This window comes from Littorina saxatilis, linkage group LG7, assembly GCF_037325665.1.
Source record: "Littorina saxatilis isolate snail1 linkage group LG7, US_GU_Lsax_2.0, whole genome shotgun sequence".
Classification (NCBI taxonomy): Eukaryota; Metazoa; Mollusca; class Gastropoda; order Littorinimorpha; family Littorinidae; genus Littorina; species Littorina saxatilis.
This window is the reverse complement of record NC_090251.1, coordinates 30,907,592-30,931,619: the sequence shown is the minus strand read 5'-3', so window position 1 is coordinate 30,931,619 and position 24,028 is coordinate 30,907,592. Positions and strand designations below refer to the sequence as shown.

Here is a 24,028-nt window from a genome sequence, read left to right as displayed (position 1 = left end):
TGTAGGAATCAAAAGCAATATGGCGACCTCCGTCTGTCATTCACGCGACGATAGAGTACGAAAGACTGTGTTCACTTGATTTTAGAGGAAATGCTGAGTCCAGTGTGTGTCACTGAATTAGTAGCATAATCACATTCATTGTTCTGCATGATAAAGTGTCCTCGTTGTCGTTGATCGGCCACAACCATTCAAGATAATGTCAAGTTTCGTTCTCTCCCGGTCCGCCCTCAAGATCGGTCGCCTTTCGCAGATAACCGGTGCGCTTGTTTCGCGACCACAAACTGTTCAAAAGTTTTCGAGTGACACGAAACTGCGGTCTCTGTGTTTGCCTTCAAACGCTACTTTCCAAAGATGTCACTGGTGTCTTCACAATCATGCACGTGGTAGTCAAACAACAAGACACTGTACAAAATTCTCCACTAAATTGAAACCACCAAATCAAATGAATTACATCTCAACATCAGCAGCAAGGTTAGTCAGGCAGTCAGAATGTCGACATTCTTCCAGATCAGGAAGGAAAAGTGCATCGATTACCTCAACAGCTGCGACTGAAGCACAGGCTCTTCCACACCGACAGACAAGTCATCTTCACCAGCGTTTTATCTATGTTCAAACGAGCACCAACAGGTGGGAAGATATTCCAGGAGGTGTTATATTCGATGTGGCATACCTAGACTCAGCACCTGGAGAAAAGATAAACCCTTCAGTTCCGCTGGTGGTCAGTTTGCACTCAACCCCTGGTTCCTTCTACGACCTGCAGCCAATCCTGGAGTCCTTTGTCAAGGCTGGCTGCCGTGTCTTGGCCCCATCATTTCCAGGTAATATATATGAAAGCTGCTATCATAAATTTTACTTTATTAACTTAATTTCTGACAAGTTTTTTTTTAGACGATGTATATGTTCAAAGTTTGCAAATTGAGTACCAGAGAATTTGTTTTTGTTTTTCAAATTATACAGTTATACATACACTTTTAAGTGCAATTGGTAAGAATTAAGACCTGTACAAGTGGAGTACAGATCTATACTTCATTATGTATCGATTGAACATTGGATTTCCCTTCATTGAGCCATGAGAGGCCAACTAAAACTCATAATATATCTATAGGGTGGCTGGCCAAGCCTACAAAATAGTACATGTATTGTTTGTGTGTGAATCAGCTGTACAAAATAAAAGGAATTCTAACTAAAAATGGATCGATACATGCATATATATATATTTATTTGTATTTTTGACCAAAATAGGACATTTGACATAAATCTCAACAGTCATTGTTCAGCTCGACGGCTAGCACGGTTTTGTAGAACAATGACTGTCTGAATCTGTGTCAAATGTCATATTTTGTTAAAGATACAAATAAGGTATACATTTATTCAATAACTTAATCAATAACAGTTATTTCACTGTGTGTTGCCTTTGTTTCAGGGCATGGCTACACAGAAGGTGTGACGAAAGGCTACAGTGATGTGTTCATGCACAGCACCAGTGAGAAAGCTGAATTTGTCAGGGACTTCCTCGCCAACCTTGGAGTGGAAAAGTAAGTGAGTGGAAGTCAGCTGATGTACAATGGAACCTCACAGGAATAAACTCGAACAGACCAAATAAAAGTTTATTGTTGTGACTGCCATCCATATATATATATCTATATATATACTGTTCAAAAAAAGAAACGCATAGCTTGTAATATTTGGTTAATTTAGTTATATGGCTACAAGGATATCCACCAAACTGCAGAAAATGTTTATCTGGTCGTCGACCTTTCGTCCATTGCCACAAGTGAGCTCTGCACGTGACGCATGCGTTATCAGTGGCTACAATGTCAAAATTGCTCATTTGGCATGACTACTCGTCATGCTTCAGTGTAATCTAGTGAAACTCGGGGAATATTGAGCTCTCACCATGTCTTCCTAAACCCATAAAAGCGGATTGTTCGCCACAAAGAAATCAGACGACAATTCAGCGACGAAAGATAGCCCGATTGAGCAGAGAAGACCGCCAAATTGCATTGGGTCGTTTACAAGCAGGCCAAAGTCAAAGTGCAATCGCCAGGCACTTCCACGTGTCCCAGAGCACCATCAGTAGACTGTGGGTCAGGTTTCAAGCCACTGGCTCCGTTGCTGACTTGCCACGAGCGGGAAGACCAAGGGCGACAACTGCTGCTCACGACCGCTTCATACGGCTCCGCCACCTCCGGAATCGTTTCCTGTCGGCCTCATCTTCTGTCCAGGCTCTCCCCGGGCCACACCGATTATCGGACCAGACCGTGCGGAACCGCCTGCATGAAGCTGGTTTGAGAGCTCGCAGACCTCACAGAGGAGCTGTCCTCACCCGCCGCCATCGCCAGAACCGAGTGCAGTGGGGCAACCAGCACCTTCGCTGGACCGTCCGGAATCACTGGAGACACGTGTGGTTCAGCGACGAGTCCTACTTCCTGCTCCAGCGACATGATGGTCGGAGGAGGGTCTACCGGAGAGTAAACGAACGTTACGCGCCCAACTGTGTGGATGAGGCACCCGTTCATGGTGGTGGAGGCGTCATGGTGTGGGGGGCGATCAATACCGCTGGAAGGAGCACCCTGGTGCACGTCCAAGGGCGCATAACTGCCCAGCGATACGTGGAGGAAATTCTGCGCCCACACGCCCTTCCTCTTCTGGCTGACCAGGATGCCATATTCCAGCAGGACAACGCTCGCCCGCACACAGCACGACTCACCACCCAGTTCCTCACCGACCACCATGTCCAGGTGCTTCCCTGGCCATCCATGTCGCCAGACATGAACCCGATAGAACACCTCTGGGATGAATTGGACAGACGTGTGCGCAGGCGAGAAGAAGCGCCGGCAAATCACCGCGATCTATTGCAGGCACTTCAGGAGGAGTGGGACACCATCCCACAGCAAGATATCCGGCATCTGATCCAGTCCATGCCCAGAAGGTGCCGGGCAGTTGTTGCTGCTCAAGGCAGTCACACCCCCTACTGACTTGACAGCCTCGGCACCCAATCGTATTGATTGACTGATTGATTTGAAGATGCAAATGAACTGTGTGTGCATTCAACTGTGTCCATAAAAAATTTCAAACAAATAATCTAAATATTGGATTTTCTGTTAATTTTTTCGAAAAATAAAACAAATTTGGCAAGTAGCAACTATGCGTTTCTTTTTTTGAACAGTATACGTACAAAGGAAGCTAAATATATAAAAGAAACTAAACTTCATGTATATCACAAATCATCCCTCTAGGCATTTGTCACACATATAAATTTCAAAAAAAGAAACCACAGATATTACACCTTTAGGCCAAAAAAAAAAAATTGTCTGTTTCTGGTCACCCGACCGACCCTAAATTTCGGCGCCGACCCTAAACTTTTTTTTTCCAAACTCAAAAATGTTTTTGGTTTTTTTTGGTGGTAAAGGACAGGGTGAGAAAATGAACAACAAAAACGTGTGAAAACGAAAGTCCGCTGACGATTTGTAAATGAGACAGTGACAAAAGGTCAGGTGTCATGTCTACTGTCCCGAATGACACACGATTGCTGACATTTCACCATTGCCAACAGAATAAACAAATAAGAAATAGGTAGAAAATGAATGTGAAAACTGGCTTTAATTGTTGATCAATATGTTCTATACCACTAACAAATAATCTACTTACACATAGCTGTTTGGCAAATGTATGTTGCATGGGACACACTGACATGAAAGTGGAAGATGTTTTTCCCTCTAGAGAAACTACATATCAAGTTACACTTTTTGTGCTCTTCCATTCCAGTTGGCAATCAATTGTTAACGCATGTTATTAGAAATATTAGAAAAAATAGAACGAAAACAGATTAGATAAAATGAAAAATGTACTGGTGATGTCATTTGGGACATACTGACATGAAAACGTCACCTTTTGTCATTGTCTCAAATGTGTTGAGTGTCTTGTCTCTATGTATAGTGAATCCAGTCTCTTTGCGCGATTTTTAAAGTTAGTTTTATTGGTCTACATTTGGGGTAAAAAAAAATAAAAAAAATAAAAATAAAAAAATCCCTACCTACCGACCCTATTTTTTTTAGCCATGTTACCAGAAACAGACAATTTTTTTTTTTTGGCCTTAGACTAGAGTTAAATGTATCTGTGTCAATCCTCACAAAGGAGAACAGATTCATTCATGCTACTGCATGTGGTGTGAACAGTAAAACCTTCGACAAATGCCTAAAGTGTTCATTTTTTTTTCTCTCAGAGTGGACTTGCTGATTGGACAAGGATGTGGTTGCTACCCAGCCATGCGACTGACCGCAGGAATTGACACAACAAACATGTTCCGGTCAGTCGCATTTTTGTCACCTTGGCCCCATCGCTCCTTCAGGTAAGTCACAGGTCTGCTCCCAATGTTTCTGTATAATTTTTATTTTTACATTGCTATATCATATAGTACGTGTCTATTACAGTGTTTAACATGGGTGATACATGGCTACATGTGCAATGAGCGCTTCTGGGGTGATAACGCAAGACAACTCCTGTGATCTTGCCGTGAGGTTCTGCCTGTTACCATTGTCTTTTTACTGTATAAAATGCACGACTTACAACACGAACTGTTACCAAAGCGACATGCTATTTGGGACCAATGCATGTTTTTACATTTAGTCAAGTTTTGACTAAATGTTTTAACGTAGAGGGGGAATCGAGACGAGGGTCGTGGTGTATGTGTGTGTGTGTGTCTGTCTGTCTGTGCGTGTGTGTGTGTAGAGCGATTCAGACCAAACTACTGGACCGATCTTTATGAAATTTGACATTAGAGTTCCTGGGAATAATATCCCCGGACGTTTTTTTCTTTTTTTCGATAAATACCTTTGATGACGTCATATCCGGCTTTTTGTAAAAGTTGAGGCGGCACTGTCACACCCTCATTTTTCAATCAAATTGATTGAAATTTTGGCCAAGCAATCTTCGACGAAGGCCGGACTTCGGTATTGCATTTCAGCTTGGTGGCTTAAAAATTAATTAATGACTTTGGTCATTAAAAATCTGAAAATTGTAAAAAAAAAATAAAAAATTATAAAACGATCCAAATTTACGTTCATCTTATTCTTCATCATTTTCTGATTCCAAAAACATATAAATATGTTATATTTGGATTAAAAACAAGCTCTGAAAATTAAAAATATAAAAATTATTATTAAAATAAAATTTCCGAAATCGAGTTAAAGGAAAAGTCCAAGGTTTAGGGTCACTTTTGATATGTTGACCCTCTTAATTCATCAACCACAAATGCGTGTGTAAAAATGAACACAGAAATCCAAAAAGTATACTTTGACTCGTTTTTGGTTGTTCTGAATCGTTCCATCGCGCGCGCAGTCTTGGCTCATGACCTTGTGCACATACGTGTGCTACGTCACGAGCCTTGAACAACAAACATGGCCGGCTCAAGCAGTGAGGACGACAAGTGGAATACGGACCGGTTTTCAGCCAGCCTGAGGTTTTAGCGTGCCCGTTTGAGCCTCTTCGTCGTCAAAATGCTGGCGAGGCCACAAGGAACTGCTTGAAACAGAGCCAGCATAAGCGGCAATACGAAATGGTATGTGATTCTCTTTGTTGTGATGTTGACACACTACTAGTCCGTAGTCGCTACCTCTTGCATGCTAGATCTAAGTCAGGTGTGTTTTTCACAGATCAGTTGATGTGCTTCCACAGATCTGTAAGCATGTAAAGATCATTGATTTATGCTATTATTTCAGGCATCTGGTGTTGTTTATTTTCCTATCTTTAATCAAGGATTTCGTCCTTGAACTGCCCAGTTTAGAATAAATGTTTCCACAGTGATGTTCACACGCGACTATCCTTATTTTCTCTTGGAATTCTGAGTAATTTTTCAGTCACACAACGAAACATGTAGACAGCAAGTTAACATTGCGCAAAGTCTGTTTCTTGCGGACAAAACTGCAATTATCCTGGTATTTTTATTTGCGACAGTAAGACACTACATGACATCGACACCACTAAACAGTGAAACTTTTTTGAAATGGCGGTGGGCTGCTTTCATGTGCTAATACTAATAGTGATCCTGACATTTTTCTTGCGAAACGGTCAAAGGGAAGTAATAAATGAATTTAGTTTTTTAAACGAGCACACGTGATTTCCGATCTCAAACTAGATCTGAAATTAAAAGATTTTCTGAGCAGTGGCGAAACGCTGATGGCTAGTGATATCGCAAGCCGTTTTGGAAGCAAATAAGCACTGTCAGACATATGCTGAAACACGATTACAGCAGTTCAAACTTTTTGATCATTGATTTTTAGGAGTACGCAATGTCGGACAGCCACACTACAAAAAGACAATGCGTTAGTGCATAGATCGGTATTCTCAAACGTCACGAACAGACAGTACGTTGCTACTATATTATTTTACTGTATTAACAAAACCTCACAGTCCCATTAAAAATGTGTGGTGTGTGCCGAAAAGCAACCATATGAGATTCAGTCAGTGGGACCCTGAATCTACCTGGGGTTAAATCGGGTTACTGACTCTCATTGCATAAATTTTTAAACTGAATATATACATTACATGTACTACTGTTCGTGTTGTTTTTGTGATCCAGTGCAATTTCTGTGTATACCTTAGAATCTCAAGGTAATTTTTGAACGGGGCATACAGATGATACATGTTGCCATGATCACAGAGTGATACGTGTATTTTGCTTATCAGGTGTCAGTGCAGAAACTCCAAGAGGGAACGAAATTCAAATATCTGGAAAACCGGGATGAGGAGATAGACAGCCTAACAGCACATGCTCCTATGCTTGCTCGGACATCTACACATGTACATATGGTGCGCGAGTGTAGTATGCTTCGTATGGTATTTTTATCTGTTGTCTTATTATTTGTTTTGTCTTTTAATGTGCACCACACTGAAATTTCTCTGTATGAGATAATAAAGTATTCGTATTCGTATTCGTACTACCTTCAAACTGCATACTATGCGTACACACAGGAATATGGACGACTCAACATTGAGCAAAATGGGTAAGTAACACAACACAAACAGATGATTTCCATTATGATAGATTTATTTATCTGAAAGTAAAATTGACAACAGAGTGTACAATTTGTTTTCAAATACGAAAATATCACATTGGGTTAAAAAAAAAACCACCATCATATATCATTAAAACTATTCTTTATTTCTAAACACATACATATCAGCATAGTTTATTCATGTAAACATCCTCATTTCTTTTCCCAGTCTATCTGAAATCAAGGTAAGATATATGCACACAAAAAAATAGCGATCACACAGTGCTTCAGCATGAATTTGAAAACCGGCTCTACGTCACATAGACACAGCGTGTCTTATGATTCTATCCACCCTCTCCAAACAAACACGTACACGTTTTCTCTGGTACGAATGTCTTAAAAGCTCAAACTAAGCTGCTGTTTTATTCTGTCTTGCTTTGCAGGAAATACAGGCACGTCGCTTACCCATAACAGGCAGCTGGTGCGCTAGCGAGTGGGGTTTCTCGGCAGAAGCATCAGAGTACCATTACCAACCTGTGCAGTCAAGAAAATCAGAAATACTTTCCCAAACGGATGAAGAGTGGGGTTCAAACTCCCTGAGCTACAGAAGGCTGAAATATACTTTTACAAATCGTGTGACTGTGTTGAACAGATTCCTGCATGGTTTGAAGATGATACTGGGTTGTCACGTGGTCCGGTACATGGTTCACATTCTGCAACATTTTGTTCCAGACTTTTTCCACTGTTGGTCCACTCCTGCATCAGGTAGTCAGTCCATGAGCCGGTCAGCATAGCCTGTGTCCAGTATTGTCCGTTTGCCTGTTGCCTGAAACATGGTTGTTTGGAAGTAACTAACGATCTCTGCACACATTTTAACATGTGAATAAGAACAGAAAAAGTTTGTCAAAAGTATACATAGTTTAATTTGCATTTACTTCAAGGCCAGACTTTCTTCTCGTTCATTATTTCTTCATAAAGATTCTGGAAATTAACAAAATGTTTCCCCCTATCAAGGCCTCCTAACTTTTTTTTTAAATGCAGGTCGGTTTGTTGTCATCTGTGCATTACTTCCTCTTGCCACCCGTGCGGTCATTGCCACCAGGTATCTCAACAATCAAACCGTCTATACAGGCTTAAAGGCACGTCCTTTTTTAAAACAGGATTGCTCACTACACAGATCTGCGAAGACTTTTACATAGAAAAAAAAATCTCTTGACTTGAACATATACCAGGAATAAACATCCTGATTGGTTTTTGGAGCTGCCGGGATTTTTTTAGGGAATGGTTTACACGTGTGGCGTTAAAGAAATTAATTCATAAAATTCTACATTCCCAAAGAGAGTACCCATACAGAGTGTTCAGTTCTGGTATTTTTCAAAACGGAAGGATGGCCATATCCCATGTAAAAGCCTGGTAAGATTTGAGATTTTGAACTCAATCGTTTACACGGGAAGGGCTGTCCATTTAAGAGGACGCATCCATGCCTGGATGAGAAATACACTGATAACACAGAAAAAGCACGAGTTTAACCTGCATATTCACAAAACTGGTTCAGAGGCCCGGTAAAGGGAACACATGTTAGTTATTTTAAGAGAACATCACGAAGACCTAATTATTAAATTAAAGCCTTTCTGCACGAATGTACATCTTCTATGAATTATATTCTAAAACGCCACATGTGTAATTCATTCCACACACAAAATCCAGCTCCAAGAAGCAGTGAGGCTGTTGATTATTGGTATGTGTTCAAGTCGACAGATGATTTTTCCTGTGTAAACTGAGCCTTGGCAGATCTGATATAGTGAGCAAAGACCTGCATTTTTTTTAAACGTGTTCAGAGGCCTTGAAATGGTTAAACATTTTGTTTATTTCAAGTAGTCTTTATGAAGAAAAAATTAACAATAAGGAAGGCAAATGGGTTGAAATGCAAATTAGATTCCTTTTGACGAACTTTTTATGTTCTTCTTCACGTGTTACATTATGCGTACGTAGATCGCAAGATATTTTCGAAAAAATTCATAGATAAGCCAATCTGCAAACGGACACAAATTCACAATATTTATGAAGCCAATAAATTTGACTCAAGAACAAAGCTTATGTGTTTGAGGTGATGTGCATGGGTATGAATGTTGAATGAGTCCGTCAAAGATACCCTCCATGTCGCCTTACAGTGGAACCTACCATTAAAATTATACCACCTTAAATTACCTTGCTCTTTCAAATGTACTGCTTAAACTTCTTGAACATGCAACTCTTGCTGTCTACCATAAAGACCATCAGGTCAACAACATACTCGTGAATGTTTTGTTTTGGTCTATAATTAAAAATTTCAGAAAATACCCTTTTTGACTCACATGCGAAGCAAAAGTGAGTCTATGTACTCACCCGAGTCGTCCGTCCGTCCGTCCGTCCGTCCGGACGTCCGTCCGGAAAACTTTAACGTTGGATATTTCTTGGACACTATTCAGTCTATCAGTACCAAATTTGGCAAGATGGTGTATGATGACAAGGCCCCAAAAAACATACATAGCATCTTGACCTTGCTTCAAGGTCAAGGTCGCAGGGGCCATAAATGTTGCCTAAAAAACAGCTATTTTTCACATTTTTCCCATTTTCTCTGAAGTTTTTGAGATTCAATACCTCACCTATATATGATATATAGGGCAAAGTAAGCCCCATCTTTTGATACCAGTTTGGTTTACCTTGCTTCAAGGTCAAGGTCACAGGAGCTCTTCAAAGTTGGATTGTATACATATTTTGAAGTGACCTTGACCCTGAACTATGGAAGATAACTGTTTCAAACTTAAAAATTATGTGGGGCACATGTTATGCTTTCATCATGAGACACATTTGGTCACATATGATCAAGGTCAAGGTCACTTTGACCCTTATGAAATGTGATCAAAATAAGGTAGTGAACCACTAAAAGTGACCATATCTCATGGTAGAAAGAGCCAATAAGCACCATTGTACTTCCTATGTCTTGAATTAACAGCTTTGTGTTGCATGACCTTGGATGACCTTGACCTTGGGTCAAGGTCACATGTATTTTGGTAGGAAAATGTGTAAAGCATGTGAGTCGTATGGGCTTTGCCCTTCTTGTTCATATTTTTTATTCGGAAGCATACTAACTTTATTTGAAACTACTTCGACAGATATAGTTTTGCAGGTTGACGGGAGGTGAGTTACGAAAGAAATTCAATCCATATGTCGCTCAGCACAGAAAGCATAAACGATTAACATGAGTAGAAATGAACTTGTACTTGTTTTCATAATGTATTATTTGGATGGTATCTGTCAAAGACACTTTCTCGTTTTTTTGCAAAGCTAGAATAAGGCACTAATTTTCAAAACAAAACAAAAATCTTACGATGAATGGCACGTTGGTTTTCTCCTGTGGTGATTCTGGACGGTAGGAACAGGACTGGTCAACAGTTGCGTTGTGATCACGGAGAACCGGGAAATCTGGAATGGTCACGATGTCAGTGTCTAGTGACCTGCTCTGACCAGTGGCCGTGAGTGATGATGAAAGATCTGGAAGTAAAAGAAGAGAGAAAATGAGTGTGAGTATAAATCAATTCGAAAGTATGCTTCTGATCTATACAGTACACTGAACATTTAGACACCCTCTGGAAGTCGTCTGGATGTGTATCCATGTTGTAGCAATTAGACTGGTTATGCGTCTCTCAGTCAATACAGAAAGATTAATTCCCTGCACAATTCGTAATCTTCTTGTCTCTAGCATGCAGGTCTCTGTTTACCTTACCGGTTGCACATCCACCAAAAGTTTAGATCTGGTAAAAATAGCATTAAACCATGATTCCAGCAAACGCTGCCAATTTCATGAATTGATATCAGGGGATAGTTTGCGACTGAATAGAATAGATAACGTGACACACGCATTGTCTTACGTGTCCACAACCCTGACTACTTTTTACTCTTACTCTTAGCTCAACTCAGACCGTTCTGTAACTCTGTAGATCTAGCCTGTGGCGCATCTGTACTCCAGCGAATATCAGCTGGACCCAGACACACTGTTCTGCACCAATTCGTATTCGCTGCGCAGCAAAACAATGTTTACGTATGCATGAAAATAAAAGCATGTACTCTGACCTTCAACGCATTCCTTCTTGTGAGATAATCCGCTGTTCGTATGTCGCGTCGGAGTTTCGATGGCTCGTCGTAATACTGCCCCTCCGGACTTTTATGAAGGGAAGACACTGCCAGGGGTCAAAACATTTGTTTCAGGGATGAAACGCCAACTTTTGTGCTGCAGAAAAATGGCGAAATCTGTGTCCAGAAAGTGCCCGACACTTTGAAATCTGCACGCTTGTGCTGCACACATCTCTTCCATTTCCACAAGAGACTCAGAGTTTTATGAGGGAAAGTGTGCTATGAAATGCCTGGGGACATTGACGAGTTGTTGCAGTTTGCGGCTGCTCTCCACCGAGGCATTCTTTTCGGGCATACAGTGGTGACTTTTCTGTGTGAAAATCAAGCTGGTACTAGTGGTAGAATCAACACAATAACTTGTGACGTCACAGTGCACCGACGTCACAGTGCACCGAAAACCACGTGACCACTACTTGACCCCAGGCGACTTGTCTTGGTTAGCCCCGCAACACTAAATCTTCAACTACAACAACAACAATTTTTTTTCAATTTTTGAGTCACTTGAGAAAAAGTGACTCTATGTAATCGGTCAGTGTTAGTCTGTCCGGCCGGCCGTCCGGCCGGCCGTCCGTAGACACCACCTTAACGTTGGACTTTTCTCGAAAACTATCAAAGCGATCGGGCTCATATTTTGTTTAGTCGTGACCTCCAATGACCTCTACACTTTAACGATGGTTTCGTTGACCTTTGACCTTTTTCAAGGTCACAGGTCAGCGTCAAAGGAAAAATTAGACATTTTATATCTTTGACAAAGTTCATCGGATGTGATTGAAACTTTGTAGGATTATTCTTTACATCAAAGTATTTACATCTGTAGCCTTTTACGAACGTTATCAGAAAAACAAGGGAGATAACTAGCCTTTTCTGTTCGGCAACACACAACTTAACGTTGGGCTTTTCTCGGAAACTATAAAAGTGACCGGGCTCAAATTTTATGTGAACGTGACTCATTGTGTTGTGAATAGCAATTTCTTCCTGTCCATCTGATGCCTCATATAATATTCAGAACTGCGAAAGTGACTCGATCGAGCGTTTGCTCTTCTTGTTAAAATATTTTTCCAGAGATGTTTGTAACATTTGGCATTCGATTTTCAAGTTTTGGGGGATATTTAAAAACCTTGGACTTTTCCTTTAAAAACACTTTCATCTTATTCCTTGTCGGTTCCTGATTCCAAAAATATATAGATATGATATGTTTGGATTAAAAACACGCTCAGAAAGTTAAAAAGAATAGAGATAAAGAAAAGCGTGCTACTGCTATCCTTCTCAGCGCAACTACTACCCCGCTCTTCTTGTCAATTTCACTGCCTTTGCATCGAGCGGTGGACTGACGATGCTACGAGTATACGCTCTTGCTGTAAAAATGCAGTGAGTTCAGTTTCATTCTGTTAGTTCGACAGCTTGACTAAATGTTGTAATTTCGCCTTACGCGACTTGTTTTCCTTTCTCGTGTGATCTTGCCGCGATGTTCTGCCTGTTACCAGCCGAAAGAAAGAAGGGGCATAACCTCACCAGAACCGCCCTTTTGTATGCATGTGCTGCCCATTGGGTAGAGCCATACAACAGTAGGCAGTTAAACGCCTGCATTTATGCATGTTATGCCCATGGTCGCGTGTGTGCATACACACACACATGCGCACACACAGACACACGTGCGCGCGCAGTGACACAGCTAGTACACATCACTCTCTGTTACTCAGGGATGTTGCCAGAACTGATTATCTTCAGCAACTTTGCCAAAACACTTTAGAAGTTTTGAGCATCGCCTTTCCATGACTTTTGAAAACAAGTTAAGCAGCTCTACCAAAATTATGGCAACGTTTTTGGCGAGTTGAAAGAAATTTTAGCCTTTTGCGGACTGTTGACACCAAATGACGTTGACATCCATGTTACTGTTTTCTGTTTTTCATCAGCTTTTTTGGAGAGGGGGACAATGAGAGGGAGATGCAAGGTGTTTGGACACAATGGAACCTCCTTTTAAAACCTAAACAAATCTGACAAAATTATGTCTTAAAAAGGAGGGAGTCTTAAAATGGGGGTAAATTTACAGAGGTTATGAACAAAAAGTCTGAAAAAAACAGGGTCTTAAAAGAGAAGAAGTCTTAAATTGGGGGGTCTTCAAAGGGGGATTCCACTGTATTTGATCATTGTTTGGTATGGAAGTCAACTTGATTTTATACATAGTATGTTTTGTGTTGGTACCCAGGGCCATGAGACAGAAAAACCTGATACCCCTGCTGCATGACATGTGGGAGCGGCCGTACTATCGAACAATGGCCAAAGCAATGTCCCGCCTGCTGTCAAATACTCACAATGCCAGTACTCAGGAGCGCATCACACTGGTCTATACCCTGTATCATGCCAATTTTGGTGAGGTATGTGTCGTCTCTTTCTTTCTGACAACAGCAGTGTTTCCCTTTTCCTGGGTTTTTTTTCTTTTCTTTTCTTTCTTAAACATTCATTTTGTGTAACTTTTAACACTACCAGTGTCCTTTTGGGAGCAGTAAATAGAGAATACATCCTGGCTTTCTGTGTAATACCGTGTTTACATGGTGTGTTTTTTTTAGATATTGAAATGCGAGCGAAAGCCAGCTTTTCAATATTTGACAAACTGAGTGTAAATCTGGTATCACATTGCAAGCCATGTAGTATTCTGTTTATCCTACATTCTGTACTTGAGTGCCTTGTACCTCAAACTAACTGACAGCTGCGTCGCTTTGAATAGACTCACTTTCAAACTTCAAACCATTTCACTTGACTTGGCAATCACTCAACCGCATTGACACACAAACTAAAAGTACTGTACTCCAAAATAATGTGTTTGCCTTTGTTAAAATTATGACCGTTTTCTTTGAACATTGAATCAGTTAAATTTGAGCATATTATGCGGTCCGTTCCAAAGAAAAGAGGGAAGCTGTTTGTCTCAAGAACAAAACAAAACAAAAAGAAAGAAACAAAAAACAACACCATACCATTCCGCCTCACCTTGTGAGTGTACCGCCAGGTAGTGCATGCGTCAGGGTTATAGTTTGACCCCTTCACCTCATTTACATGATATACACATATGTAAAGATACAGTTTAGTTATCACATGCCCTGTCTCTCTCATGGGGATAAATCAGCTTTCCCCTTTGCCCTCACTCTCCATACCCCAGCCCCCTTTATTCTCATACCTTAGGCAAAACAAAAAAAAATAGTCTGTTTACGGTAACATAGGCAAAAAAAATAGGGTCGGTAGGTGGGTTTTTGGTTTTTTTTTCCCAAAAAACATATTTTTAAGTTATTCTGCAAAAAAACAACCTTTTTTTTTCTTCCCCAAATGCCAAAAAAAAGTCTAGGGTCGCGCAAAAAAATAGGGTCGGTCGGGATACCGTAAACAGACTATTTTTTGTTTTGGCCTTAAGTAAATAGGTGGGCGAGGTCCTGTGAATTTGGCCATCGGGATGTTTTCTGTATTACAGTACATGTATTTCCTATCCTCACCTTTTGTCCCCCCCAAAATGGTTTTGTCTCGTTCCCTCTGTATAGATTGGTGGCCTTACAGTAGCTCTGGATGCCCAGAACGTGCCCCGTGTGATGTTCTTCTCCGAGGATGACCAGTTCGTTGAATCAGACGCGTCTTATGAGTTGGCTGACCTCATGGGAATTGGTGAAGACAGGACTCATCGCTTTACTGGACAGCTTGAAAAAGGTGAAAATTACCTCTCTTCTTTTTCCCATTTACTTGTTAGCTTTATCAATGTTTGTTTGGGAGGTCTTTGGGGATAAGGCTGAACGTAGGGTAAAATCCTAATTTTGTGCTTATGATTGGTAGAGGTAGCAAACATTACATCAGAGCACTGCTACTTTTCTCCTTTTTAGGCTATGGGTTTGCTGGAGGCCATCTTTTCTTGTAAAGTACCATTTAGGCCCGGCAGATTTTTTATTTCTAATTTTTTCAATTGTTAAAGCCATATGTACTCGATGACTATACACGCTAATTGCTTTACCAACAGCTGGAGACATGCTAAATTAAGTTCCCTGCAAAATATTGTGGTCTAGGACCCCTTCAATGTTGAGATATGTTAATTTTCATTTTGATCTGGATCGTCCTATTTATAGATTTGCCAACAGAGGTAGCGTTGACGCAAGGGAAATAACTCCACGTCTTTGTTTACATCCAAAGTTTTTGAGACTCTAAAACAAGCTGTAATGCATGTATATGGTCCGCGCATGGCGACATATCGTCATTACATGGTCTTATGGTGCGTTTGACATCGATTATGGGCAAACTACACTTTGTAAACACGGGAGCGCGTACATATGCCTTTAAATCTTAATTCAGTGTTTTTCATGATTTATTTTACAGTGAAATATGGATATTTGACTGATACGTTTTAATTTTATTGTTAATTCAAGTGAAATAAAGAATTATTGGAGGCGACGATGGGTCTTTATCATCTGCAGTTATCTTTCCAGGAACAGAGGAACAGTTCCCCTCCTGCTTTGTGTTTGACAAGGGAGGCCAGCACTTGGAAGACACACAGCCAGGGGTGATAACTGCTGTGCTGCTGAAACTTCTCAGCAAGGTCAGACCTGGATTCTCTCCCTTCTGACACCTGCAGTCTCGTGTGTGCCTTGGACATTTGCTACCTGTTCTGCTTTACAGGTGATCTGAGAATGCGATTTGAAACACTCTTTATGAAGTGATGACTGAATTAAAAAAAATAGAATTGCAGTAATTGTGTGTGCCCTTTATCAGACATCTGAATAGTGGATGCACCGAGGTGATCTATGGACCTTGGCTTCCAAGCTCAGGGCTGATTGACTCTGAAAAACTAAGTGTGCTGGAGGCCAGGGTGACGTATGTGTGTATTATAAAGGGGTATGGAATTGATACACAATCGTGTGTGTTGATATTGTGGATGCTGTTTGTTCATAAGTCCTGAATTTGTTATCAACAGCTTCCCTATGTGGTCATAAGGTGGCGGCTGTAATCTGAAAACAACTGTTAATTATCGTTCAACATGAGTCCGGTTGTTAGGACTGGCCAAGAACTTGCATTTCTCAAGAATGAAATATTCTTTTGTATGAAGAAGCTCTTCAAATCTTACAAATGTCATGTCAAATATGGTATTTGGGTAATAAACTGTTGCTGTAACACAGTGTGACCTGCATTTCATTGCAACCTGGTGATGTTTGCCTGCCTGTCTGTTTGTTTGTTGGTCAATGGTGTGTTAAATAATAGTACTTTCTGACAGCACACAGGTGTGTGTGTGTGTGTGTGTGTGTGTGTGCATTCTGACATGTTCATGCATGTAAGACATGACTAGAAGGGGGAAAAACGTCAACACTGTCTTATATACCAACACATTACACTCTTTAATTTTTCTCATCATGCAATAGTCTGAATTTTCCCACAACATCATTCAAGACATTTTTTTTCAAGCATCAAGCAATCGTTTGGACCGCTACCTCTTTCAAGCTCGGGAGCACCCAACCACACAAAAATCAAAATAGCCATTTATATAAATTACATATATATTTCCATCATTATGTTATTATCAAAATAATTGAATGTACACACAGACAAAAATGATGACCCATGAAGAGAAATACAGTGGTACCTGTGATGAAAGGACAGCCTTGGGACCAGCTAAAAGTTCCCTACATTGTTTGTTTGTTTGTTTGCTTAACGGCCAGCCGACCACGAAGGGCCATATCAGGGCGGTGCTGCTTTGACATATAACGTGCGCCACACACAAGACAGAAGTCGCAGCACAGGCTTCATGTCTCGCCCAGTCACATTATTCTGACACCGGACCAACCAGTCCTAGCACTAACCCCATAATGCCAGACGCCAGGCGGAGCAGCCACTAGATTGCCAATTTTAAAGTCTTAGGTAAGACCCGGCCGGGGTTCGAACCCACGACCTCCCGATCACGGGGCGGACGCCTTACCACTAGGCCAACCGTGCCGGTGTCCCTACATTGCAGGTGGCCAATCATGACAGATATTATATTTTAGTAGAGATAATAGCCAAAGGGATGGCAGAAGGTGTCCTTTTAAGAGCGGTGTCCTCTCATTGAAGGGGCCACACATTGCAGGTACCACTGTAATACTTTTTAAAACACATATATGCGAGATAAGAAAAATATGCACAATGTGTAAACATGAAATGTAAAAACAAACAGTTATGGCCACTTGAGAAACACACGAGTAAATGAAATGGTCGTACAGCTGGGAGTATTCCCTTCATATTGCACAACCCTTGAATTTGAACCCGTTTCTCATAATGAACACAGAGGCTCTGGAATGCTATTTTACATACAAAATCTAAAGTGTAGTGATCCGTTATGCATCTTGCAAATAGCATTATGGTTTCAGAATAAGGACATCCTTATACATCAGTCAGCCTTGTTTTCTTATCAAATAGAGAAGCCACAACAAAACTATTAACAGCGATTACAGACCTGTCTATGACTGTAACCTGACTGTTTGTTTGCCTGTTTCCCCCTCCCCTGACAACTTGCGCACATACGCTCTCACTCACACAGTTATCTAAGTGTTTAAATCATGACGATAGACATTTCTAGAGCTGAGATCTTTTAGGTATGATATGGAATGTGAAATAACTACATAATACGGTCAACAATGTGCAACCATAACAGAACACCCACAAGTAGTTATTACAATTATATACAGAAAGGGGCCAGGATGTAGCTCAGTCGGTAGCGCGCTGGATTTGTATCCAGTTGGCCGCTGTCAGCGTGAGTTCGTCCCCACGTTCGGCGAGAGATTTATTTCTCAGAGTCAACTTCGTGTGCAGACTCTCCTCGGTGTCCGAACACCCCCGTGTGTACACGCAAGCACAAGACCAAGTACGCACGAAAAAGATCCTGTAATCCATGTCAGAGTTCGGTGGGTTATAGAAACACGAAAATACCCAGCATGCTTCCTCCGAAAACGGCGTATGGCTGCCTAAATGGCGGGGTAAAAAACGGTCATACACGTAAAATTCCACTCGTGCAGAAAACACGAGTGTACGTGGGAGTTTCAGCCCACGAACGCAGAAGAAGAAGAAGAAATATACAGAAATTAGGGGGGGGGGGGGGGGGGGGGTGGGGGGATGGCGGGGCAATCAATACTGACAATCATTTTGCCATCTCCAAATGTCACTGCCATGTGAAGATTTTCTGGGGAACATGTTTTGACAAGATAAGATGAAGACAACCCTGTACAGGCTTGAATCCAAACTGAGATAGTTGATTAATCAGCAAGTAAACACAAAAATAGTAAGTACAAGTATGCCAACATTGATTTTGCTGATGCAGTAAGGTTTCTTAACACACTTTTGTATGTGAATCATTCATTCTCTGCCTACTTGATGAGAAAGAGAAAAAACCAAATGTTACAAGATTTATCCAATTCAATGTTGCCTTGTCACTAAAGGAAGCTGAAAAATATCTCATGGCATTGTAATTATATCCATAAACAAGAAGAGCAAACGCTCGATCGAGTCACTTTCGCAGTTCTGAATATTATATGAGGCATCAGATGGACAGGAAGAAATTGCTATTCACAACACAATGAGTCACGTTCACATAAAATTTGAGCCCGGTCACTTTTATAGTTTCCGAGAAAAGCCCAACGTTAAGTTGTGTGTTGCCGAACAGAAAAGGCTAGTTATCTCCCTTGTTTTTCTGATAACGTTCGTAAAAGGCTACAGATGTAAATACTTTGATGTAAAGAATAATCCTACAAAGTTTCAATCACATCCGATGAACTTTGTCAAAGATATAAAATGTCTAATTTTTCCTTTGACGCTGACCTGTGACCTTGAAAAAGGTCAAAGGTCAACGAAACCATCGTTAAAGTGTAGAGGTCATTGGAGGTCACGACTAAACAAAATATGAGCCCGATCGCTTTGATAGTTTCCGAGAAAAGTCCAACGTTAAGGTGGTGTCTACGGACGGCCGGCCGGACAGACTAACACTGACCGATTACATAGAGTCACTTTTTCTCAAGTGACTCAAAAAGCAAACAAAGCAAGTGACAGAGGAGGAAAAGATTAAAAAATATTCATGCATACCGCTTAAAACCCAATGTAGTGCCCACAATATTGAGTAATAAAGAATTAAAAAAAAGACAAGAACTCCAAAAGAGAACACAGTTTTATACAAAAACATGTGATCTGCTGGACACATCCACATATATTCCCAAACAAATACTTAGAGTCTATGAAGGAACGTCACTGTTAAGAAGTGAATCCTAACAATGTGCACTGTGACCAAATGCTTGTCACGACAATAATCCATGCAGCGGATGCACGTATGTGAGTATATAATTACTTGAAGAATTTAAATAGAAACAGAAACTCAATACAAACATGACAGAATATTCAGTGTCAACCGTCAATGACCCAGTGTCTAAGGATGAAAGTGCTGAAGACTCGAAATCAAGGACGTTTGTTTAAGACTCGGAAAGATGGAGTATACCCAAAGCTGATGTCTCAAAGTTGAAGACAAGAAGTTCAAGGACTGAGAAGGCCGAGTTATGTCTGAACGAACACACAATTGTATATCCTGGATGCAAATGAACTTCTAGTTTTTGGAGATGTCTCAACACCAATACTTGCTGTGCTTATAAAGTGCGTCATCTCAGTTAGGTCTTCTTTTCATCCTGTTTCTTTAATATTATAAGTTTACATGTCAGGATCTAAGAATTCTCAGCATCCACAATTAAGAAAGCATACATGCATGAGTGCACACGTGTGTGTGCAAGTATGCATGTATGTCGGCACATGCGTACCGTGTAAGGAAGGCTCTTAAACTGCATCAATTTTAAACGTGAAACCTTCTATATCTCACCCTGAGTCACATACCCTTTAATACCTTTCTCTGCCATTCAAATGTGGAAGAGACGCCCCGAATGATACATGGAATAGCACAAATTCTATGGTGAACAAAGATATCAAATACGTATTGCACTGTTCCTTTCCATCACTTCTCTGCAATACACACATTCACACGAGTTGAGTAGATTCTAATCATACACATGAAAAAGAACACACTGATACGTATCTTCTTATCACCAACAATAAATGACAAACACATGTTTTTCAGGAAGACGATGAACAATTTTGGCAAAAATCAGCTCTAAAGGCATGGCTGTTGTTTGATCATATTTTCACAGCCTACATGCACTTACAAAAAATACACACAAAACAAAAACTCCAAATGAAGCATGAAAAACAGGAAAAAGGAAATGAGATACATTCCTTCTTGTGTGAAGGATTGTGCCCACTACCACAGATATACCTAGTTTTTTTCATGGAATAAGAGTATCCTTCAACTTAGACCAAAAAAATCAACAGCCGAGCTGCTCTCTGCGTGTTGGGAATTTTCTGCTGAATTAATTTTGCAAATAGTCTCCTGTCCGCCCAGCCGACCTTCCCCTTGACCCTGCTTGTGACCTCGATGTTTGATGCCCCCGCAAGGGGCAAGGTACTCTGTAAGCACCCAAAACCTCAAAGAGATAACTGGCGGAAACCTTCCTTTTGACACAGGTGTGATAACGCGAGACAACTCCTGTGATCTTGCTGCGAAGTTCCGCCTGTTACCATTGTCTTTTTACCGTATAAAATGCACGACTTACACACGAATTGTTACCAAAGCAACATGCTTTTTGGGACCAATGCACGTTTTTTTCCTTTCTCGTGTGATCTTGCCGCGAGGTTCCGCCTGTTACCAGCCAAAAGAAACAAGGGGCATAACCTCACCAGAACCGCCCATTACAAAATTAAATCAGCAAAAATATTTTCACTCTGCACAGAAATCAGCCAGGCTGTGGATTTTTGGTACATATCCAAGTAAAAGGATGATCTTATTCTAGTCTGTGGTAGTAAACATCATCATGGACAAGGGAACCAAGGTATCTTTAGGGAGTCTGCTCAACCAAGTATAAAATGAAAACAGTGGGACAATAGTATACAAGTACATGAACATACATGTACATGTAACTGGAAGGATGTTTTTTTTTTGTTTTTTTGTGCTTTTTATACAATTCCACGCATTTGCCAGGGGTAAACTTTCAGTACTCCTTTTGATTTTTGTTTTGTTTTCTCTCTCTCTTTCCCCCTCTCTCTCTAAACTTGAGAACCATGCTTTCAGTTTGAGTGTCAAGGATTTCTGTTAGATATGCATTTACTCAAAGGTTAAAAAAAAAAATCTCTCTCTCTCTGTCTCTCTCTCTCTCTCTCTCTCTTGATTTGTTCCCACGTGCTAGATTACATTACAAGGTCTCGACTTCTTTTTCAATCATCAACATCTCACACACTTTTATTCACTTGATATTTTTCTTTACCTCTCAGTTATTTCCATTACATTTTATTCGGCTAACAGCACCATCTCATTCTGGAATTACTTCAAGGATTACATGTACATGTATTCAAAAACATCTGTCATTATTTCTCACACTTTTCCTGCTTTTCCTGTTACTTCAGCATTCATTCAAAGAAATGTCTACTCTTTCTCTCTTGCTATGTATCATTTCATTTATACTTGTATTCAGTTAACAGCTCTCGCCCTCTCTCTCTCTTTTTATGTATGGGTTATAGTATGGGTTATATTCTTCTTCACAATAAAATCTCTCTCTCTCTCTCTCTCTCTCTCTCTCTCTCTCTCTCTCTCTCTCTCTCTCTCTCTCTCTCTCTCTCTCTCTCTCTCTCTCTCTCTCTCTCTCTCTCTCTCTCTCTCTCTCTCTCTCTCTCTCTCTCTCTCTCTCTCTCTCTCTCTCTCTCTCTCTCTCTCTCTCTCTCTCTCTCTCTCTCTCTCTCTCTCTCTCTCTCTCTCTCTCTCTCTCTCTCTCTCTCTCTCTCTCTCTCTCTCTCTCTCTCTCTCTCTCTCTCTCTCTCTCTCTCTCTCTCTCTCTCTGTGCTCTGGTTTATTTCCTCTTTTGTTTTGATGCTCTTTGCTTTCCATGCCGTTTGATTCAGAAAAAAAGAAGATAAAAACATCTCTTTAAGAGCTTGTGAACGTCAACTCTGTCAACTTTGACAATTCTTTTTTCGCTCAGTTTTCAAACACTAATGTTCAACTGTCTAAACCACCCTTTGGAATGTTCTAACTATTAGTAACAAGAAAACTGAAATGTATATAATTTTTTCTCTTTTAACTAACAGTAACCAATGTGAAAATTGCAACTGCATGTAACACTGTAATGCAGCTTCATGAAACCAACATCAAACAAGCACATAAGAATCTCCTGCACTTCAATCAAACACAAGATAAAACTCTTTTCTTACTTCCAAAAAAGTAAAAGAATACATATGAAACTTTGATATGTTTCTTGACTAATACACAACTAAAAGAAGTAACATTTACCCGTGTAGTACATAAAGTACTTCCGTTTATTACCGCATCTCTTCAGCGAAACCAGAAATTCATTTCCGCAATTTTTTTAAATAGAAAAGATTAGAAAGTCTTTTTAGCGCAATTATTTTAATAACTCTTTTTCAGGTTTCTAAAATGTATAAAGTCAACGTAATGCCCAGTGGAGAATTTTCGTGCGGAATCAATGGAGGCAGCATAGTATCACATCCATAACTTTATAAATGCAATTGCAGAAATTACATCTCAATGGCTATCCAAATTTGAATACAGGCGAGGACGAACGTTGTTTGGTCATTGCAATGCTCATTATTCTCTACGACGTCAGGAGATTCAGGGTTCCGTATAGCTCTTACTGGCAGTTGCTGTCTATGTCTAATCTGCTTACTTCCCTTTGTTAATAGATCCTAAACAAATTATAATGTGGGTGGTTATTTTTCATTCTTGATTAAGGTTAGTTCAGTGATGCAAAAATGCTGTTAATTATGCTAAAAAAAAATTCTAAAAAAAACCAAAATCATCACAAAGACTGGAAGATATGAGTTGGCAGGTGTGGGTACTGGAAGCACAAGAGTTGGGCGCATCGCTCGCTCTCAGTTGTCGGGCTGCTTCTCCATCAGGAGCAGGGAGATTATGACAACCAGGATCATGATGAGCGCCACCATCAGAACGTCAGGAGAAATAACCCAGAGCAGACACCGTCATACGGGCAGGAGTGGCGGGGTCGGAGCAGGGGCAGGGGCGGGCGATTCTTCTGACTCGTCTGATGGTGACGACGTTGAGTTTGATCGGAGGCGCCGTCTTGAAAGTTTTCTCTGGAGAGCTTCGATCTGCGTCAAGAGTTTGGTGTTTGCAAGTTAATGAGTTAAACTTGGTATCCTTGACACTTACTGAGGTAAGAAAAATTACATGTTCGAAGAATAAACCCTATTTGGAATACATTGCCTTACATCTAAAAACAAATAAAAAACGCGCTCATATGCAGTCAACACACTTGCCGGAAACCAGCAAGCAACAGTAACGGCCTCGGCATTGAAAGCATGGATCAGGTAGAATATAGTGGATAGTAGCAAGATTTTGGACAGCAGCAGAGTAACCGTAAAATTCCGAAATAAAGCGGAATCCGTCCACAAAGAGTTAAGACAATTATGCCAACATTTCATCACAAACTGAAGGAAAAAAATTATGAGCTTATTTAGGTCCTGAGTCTCCAAAACTATGACGGCAGCAATATAAGTATTCTGCTGAATAACAGGCCTACTTCTACCATAAGCTGATGAGTAAAAGATGATCTTCAGCAAAAATGTATCACCAAATAAGACTTGTTAAAAAAAAAATATATATAGAGACTATACACTCCTACCACCAAAAACCTGAAAACTTATTTTAATGGAATTGATTTTTGCAGTGAGTGGTTTGACAACACTAGTAGCCTAAATTAATTATAACATTTATAGCAGAGTTGCCTGACACACTCAGAAATTTCATAATC

The 24,028-nt window shown here is 40.5% G+C and overlaps 2 protein-coding genes and 1 long non-coding RNA gene across 3 annotated transcripts in view; 2 read left to right on the top strand and 1 right to left on the bottom strand.

Moving 5' to 3' along the window:
* Nucleotides 1-32: 32 nt before the first annotated feature.
* On the top strand, nt 33-16,307 carry LOC138971165 (uncharacterized). Its single transcript, XM_070343802.1, has 6 exons — nt 33-818; nt 1,424-1,535; nt 4,226-4,351; nt 13,375-13,543; nt 14,696-14,858; nt 15,626-16,307. Exons 1-6 carry the CDS (start codon nt 197-199, stop codon nt 15,760-15,762), a joined length of 1,329 nt encoding a protein of 442 aa, XP_070199903.1. The 5' UTR covers nt 33-196; the 3' UTR covers nt 15,763-16,307.
* Nucleotides 6,937-9,087, top strand: LOC138971166 (uncharacterized). The gene is made up of 2 exons (XR_011457182.1): nt 6,937-7,004; nt 7,439-9,087. It is a non-coding gene; the product is annotated as an uncharacterized lncRNA (long non-coding RNA).
* A 5,717-nt stretch (nt 16,308-22,024) lies between the features above and the next one.
* The window catches only part of LOC138971162 (N-acetylglucosamine-1-phosphotransferase subunits alpha/beta-like), a 49,554-nt gene continuing 47,550 nt past the window's right edge, over nt 22,025-24,028 (bottom strand). The window contains exon 30 of the mRNA XM_070343800.1: nt 22,025-23,366. Coding sequence (XP_070199901.1) covers nt 23,238-23,366 — 129 coding nt within the window. The 3' untranslated portion in view covers nt 22,025-23,237. The remainder of the gene's footprint in view (nt 23,367-24,028) is intronic.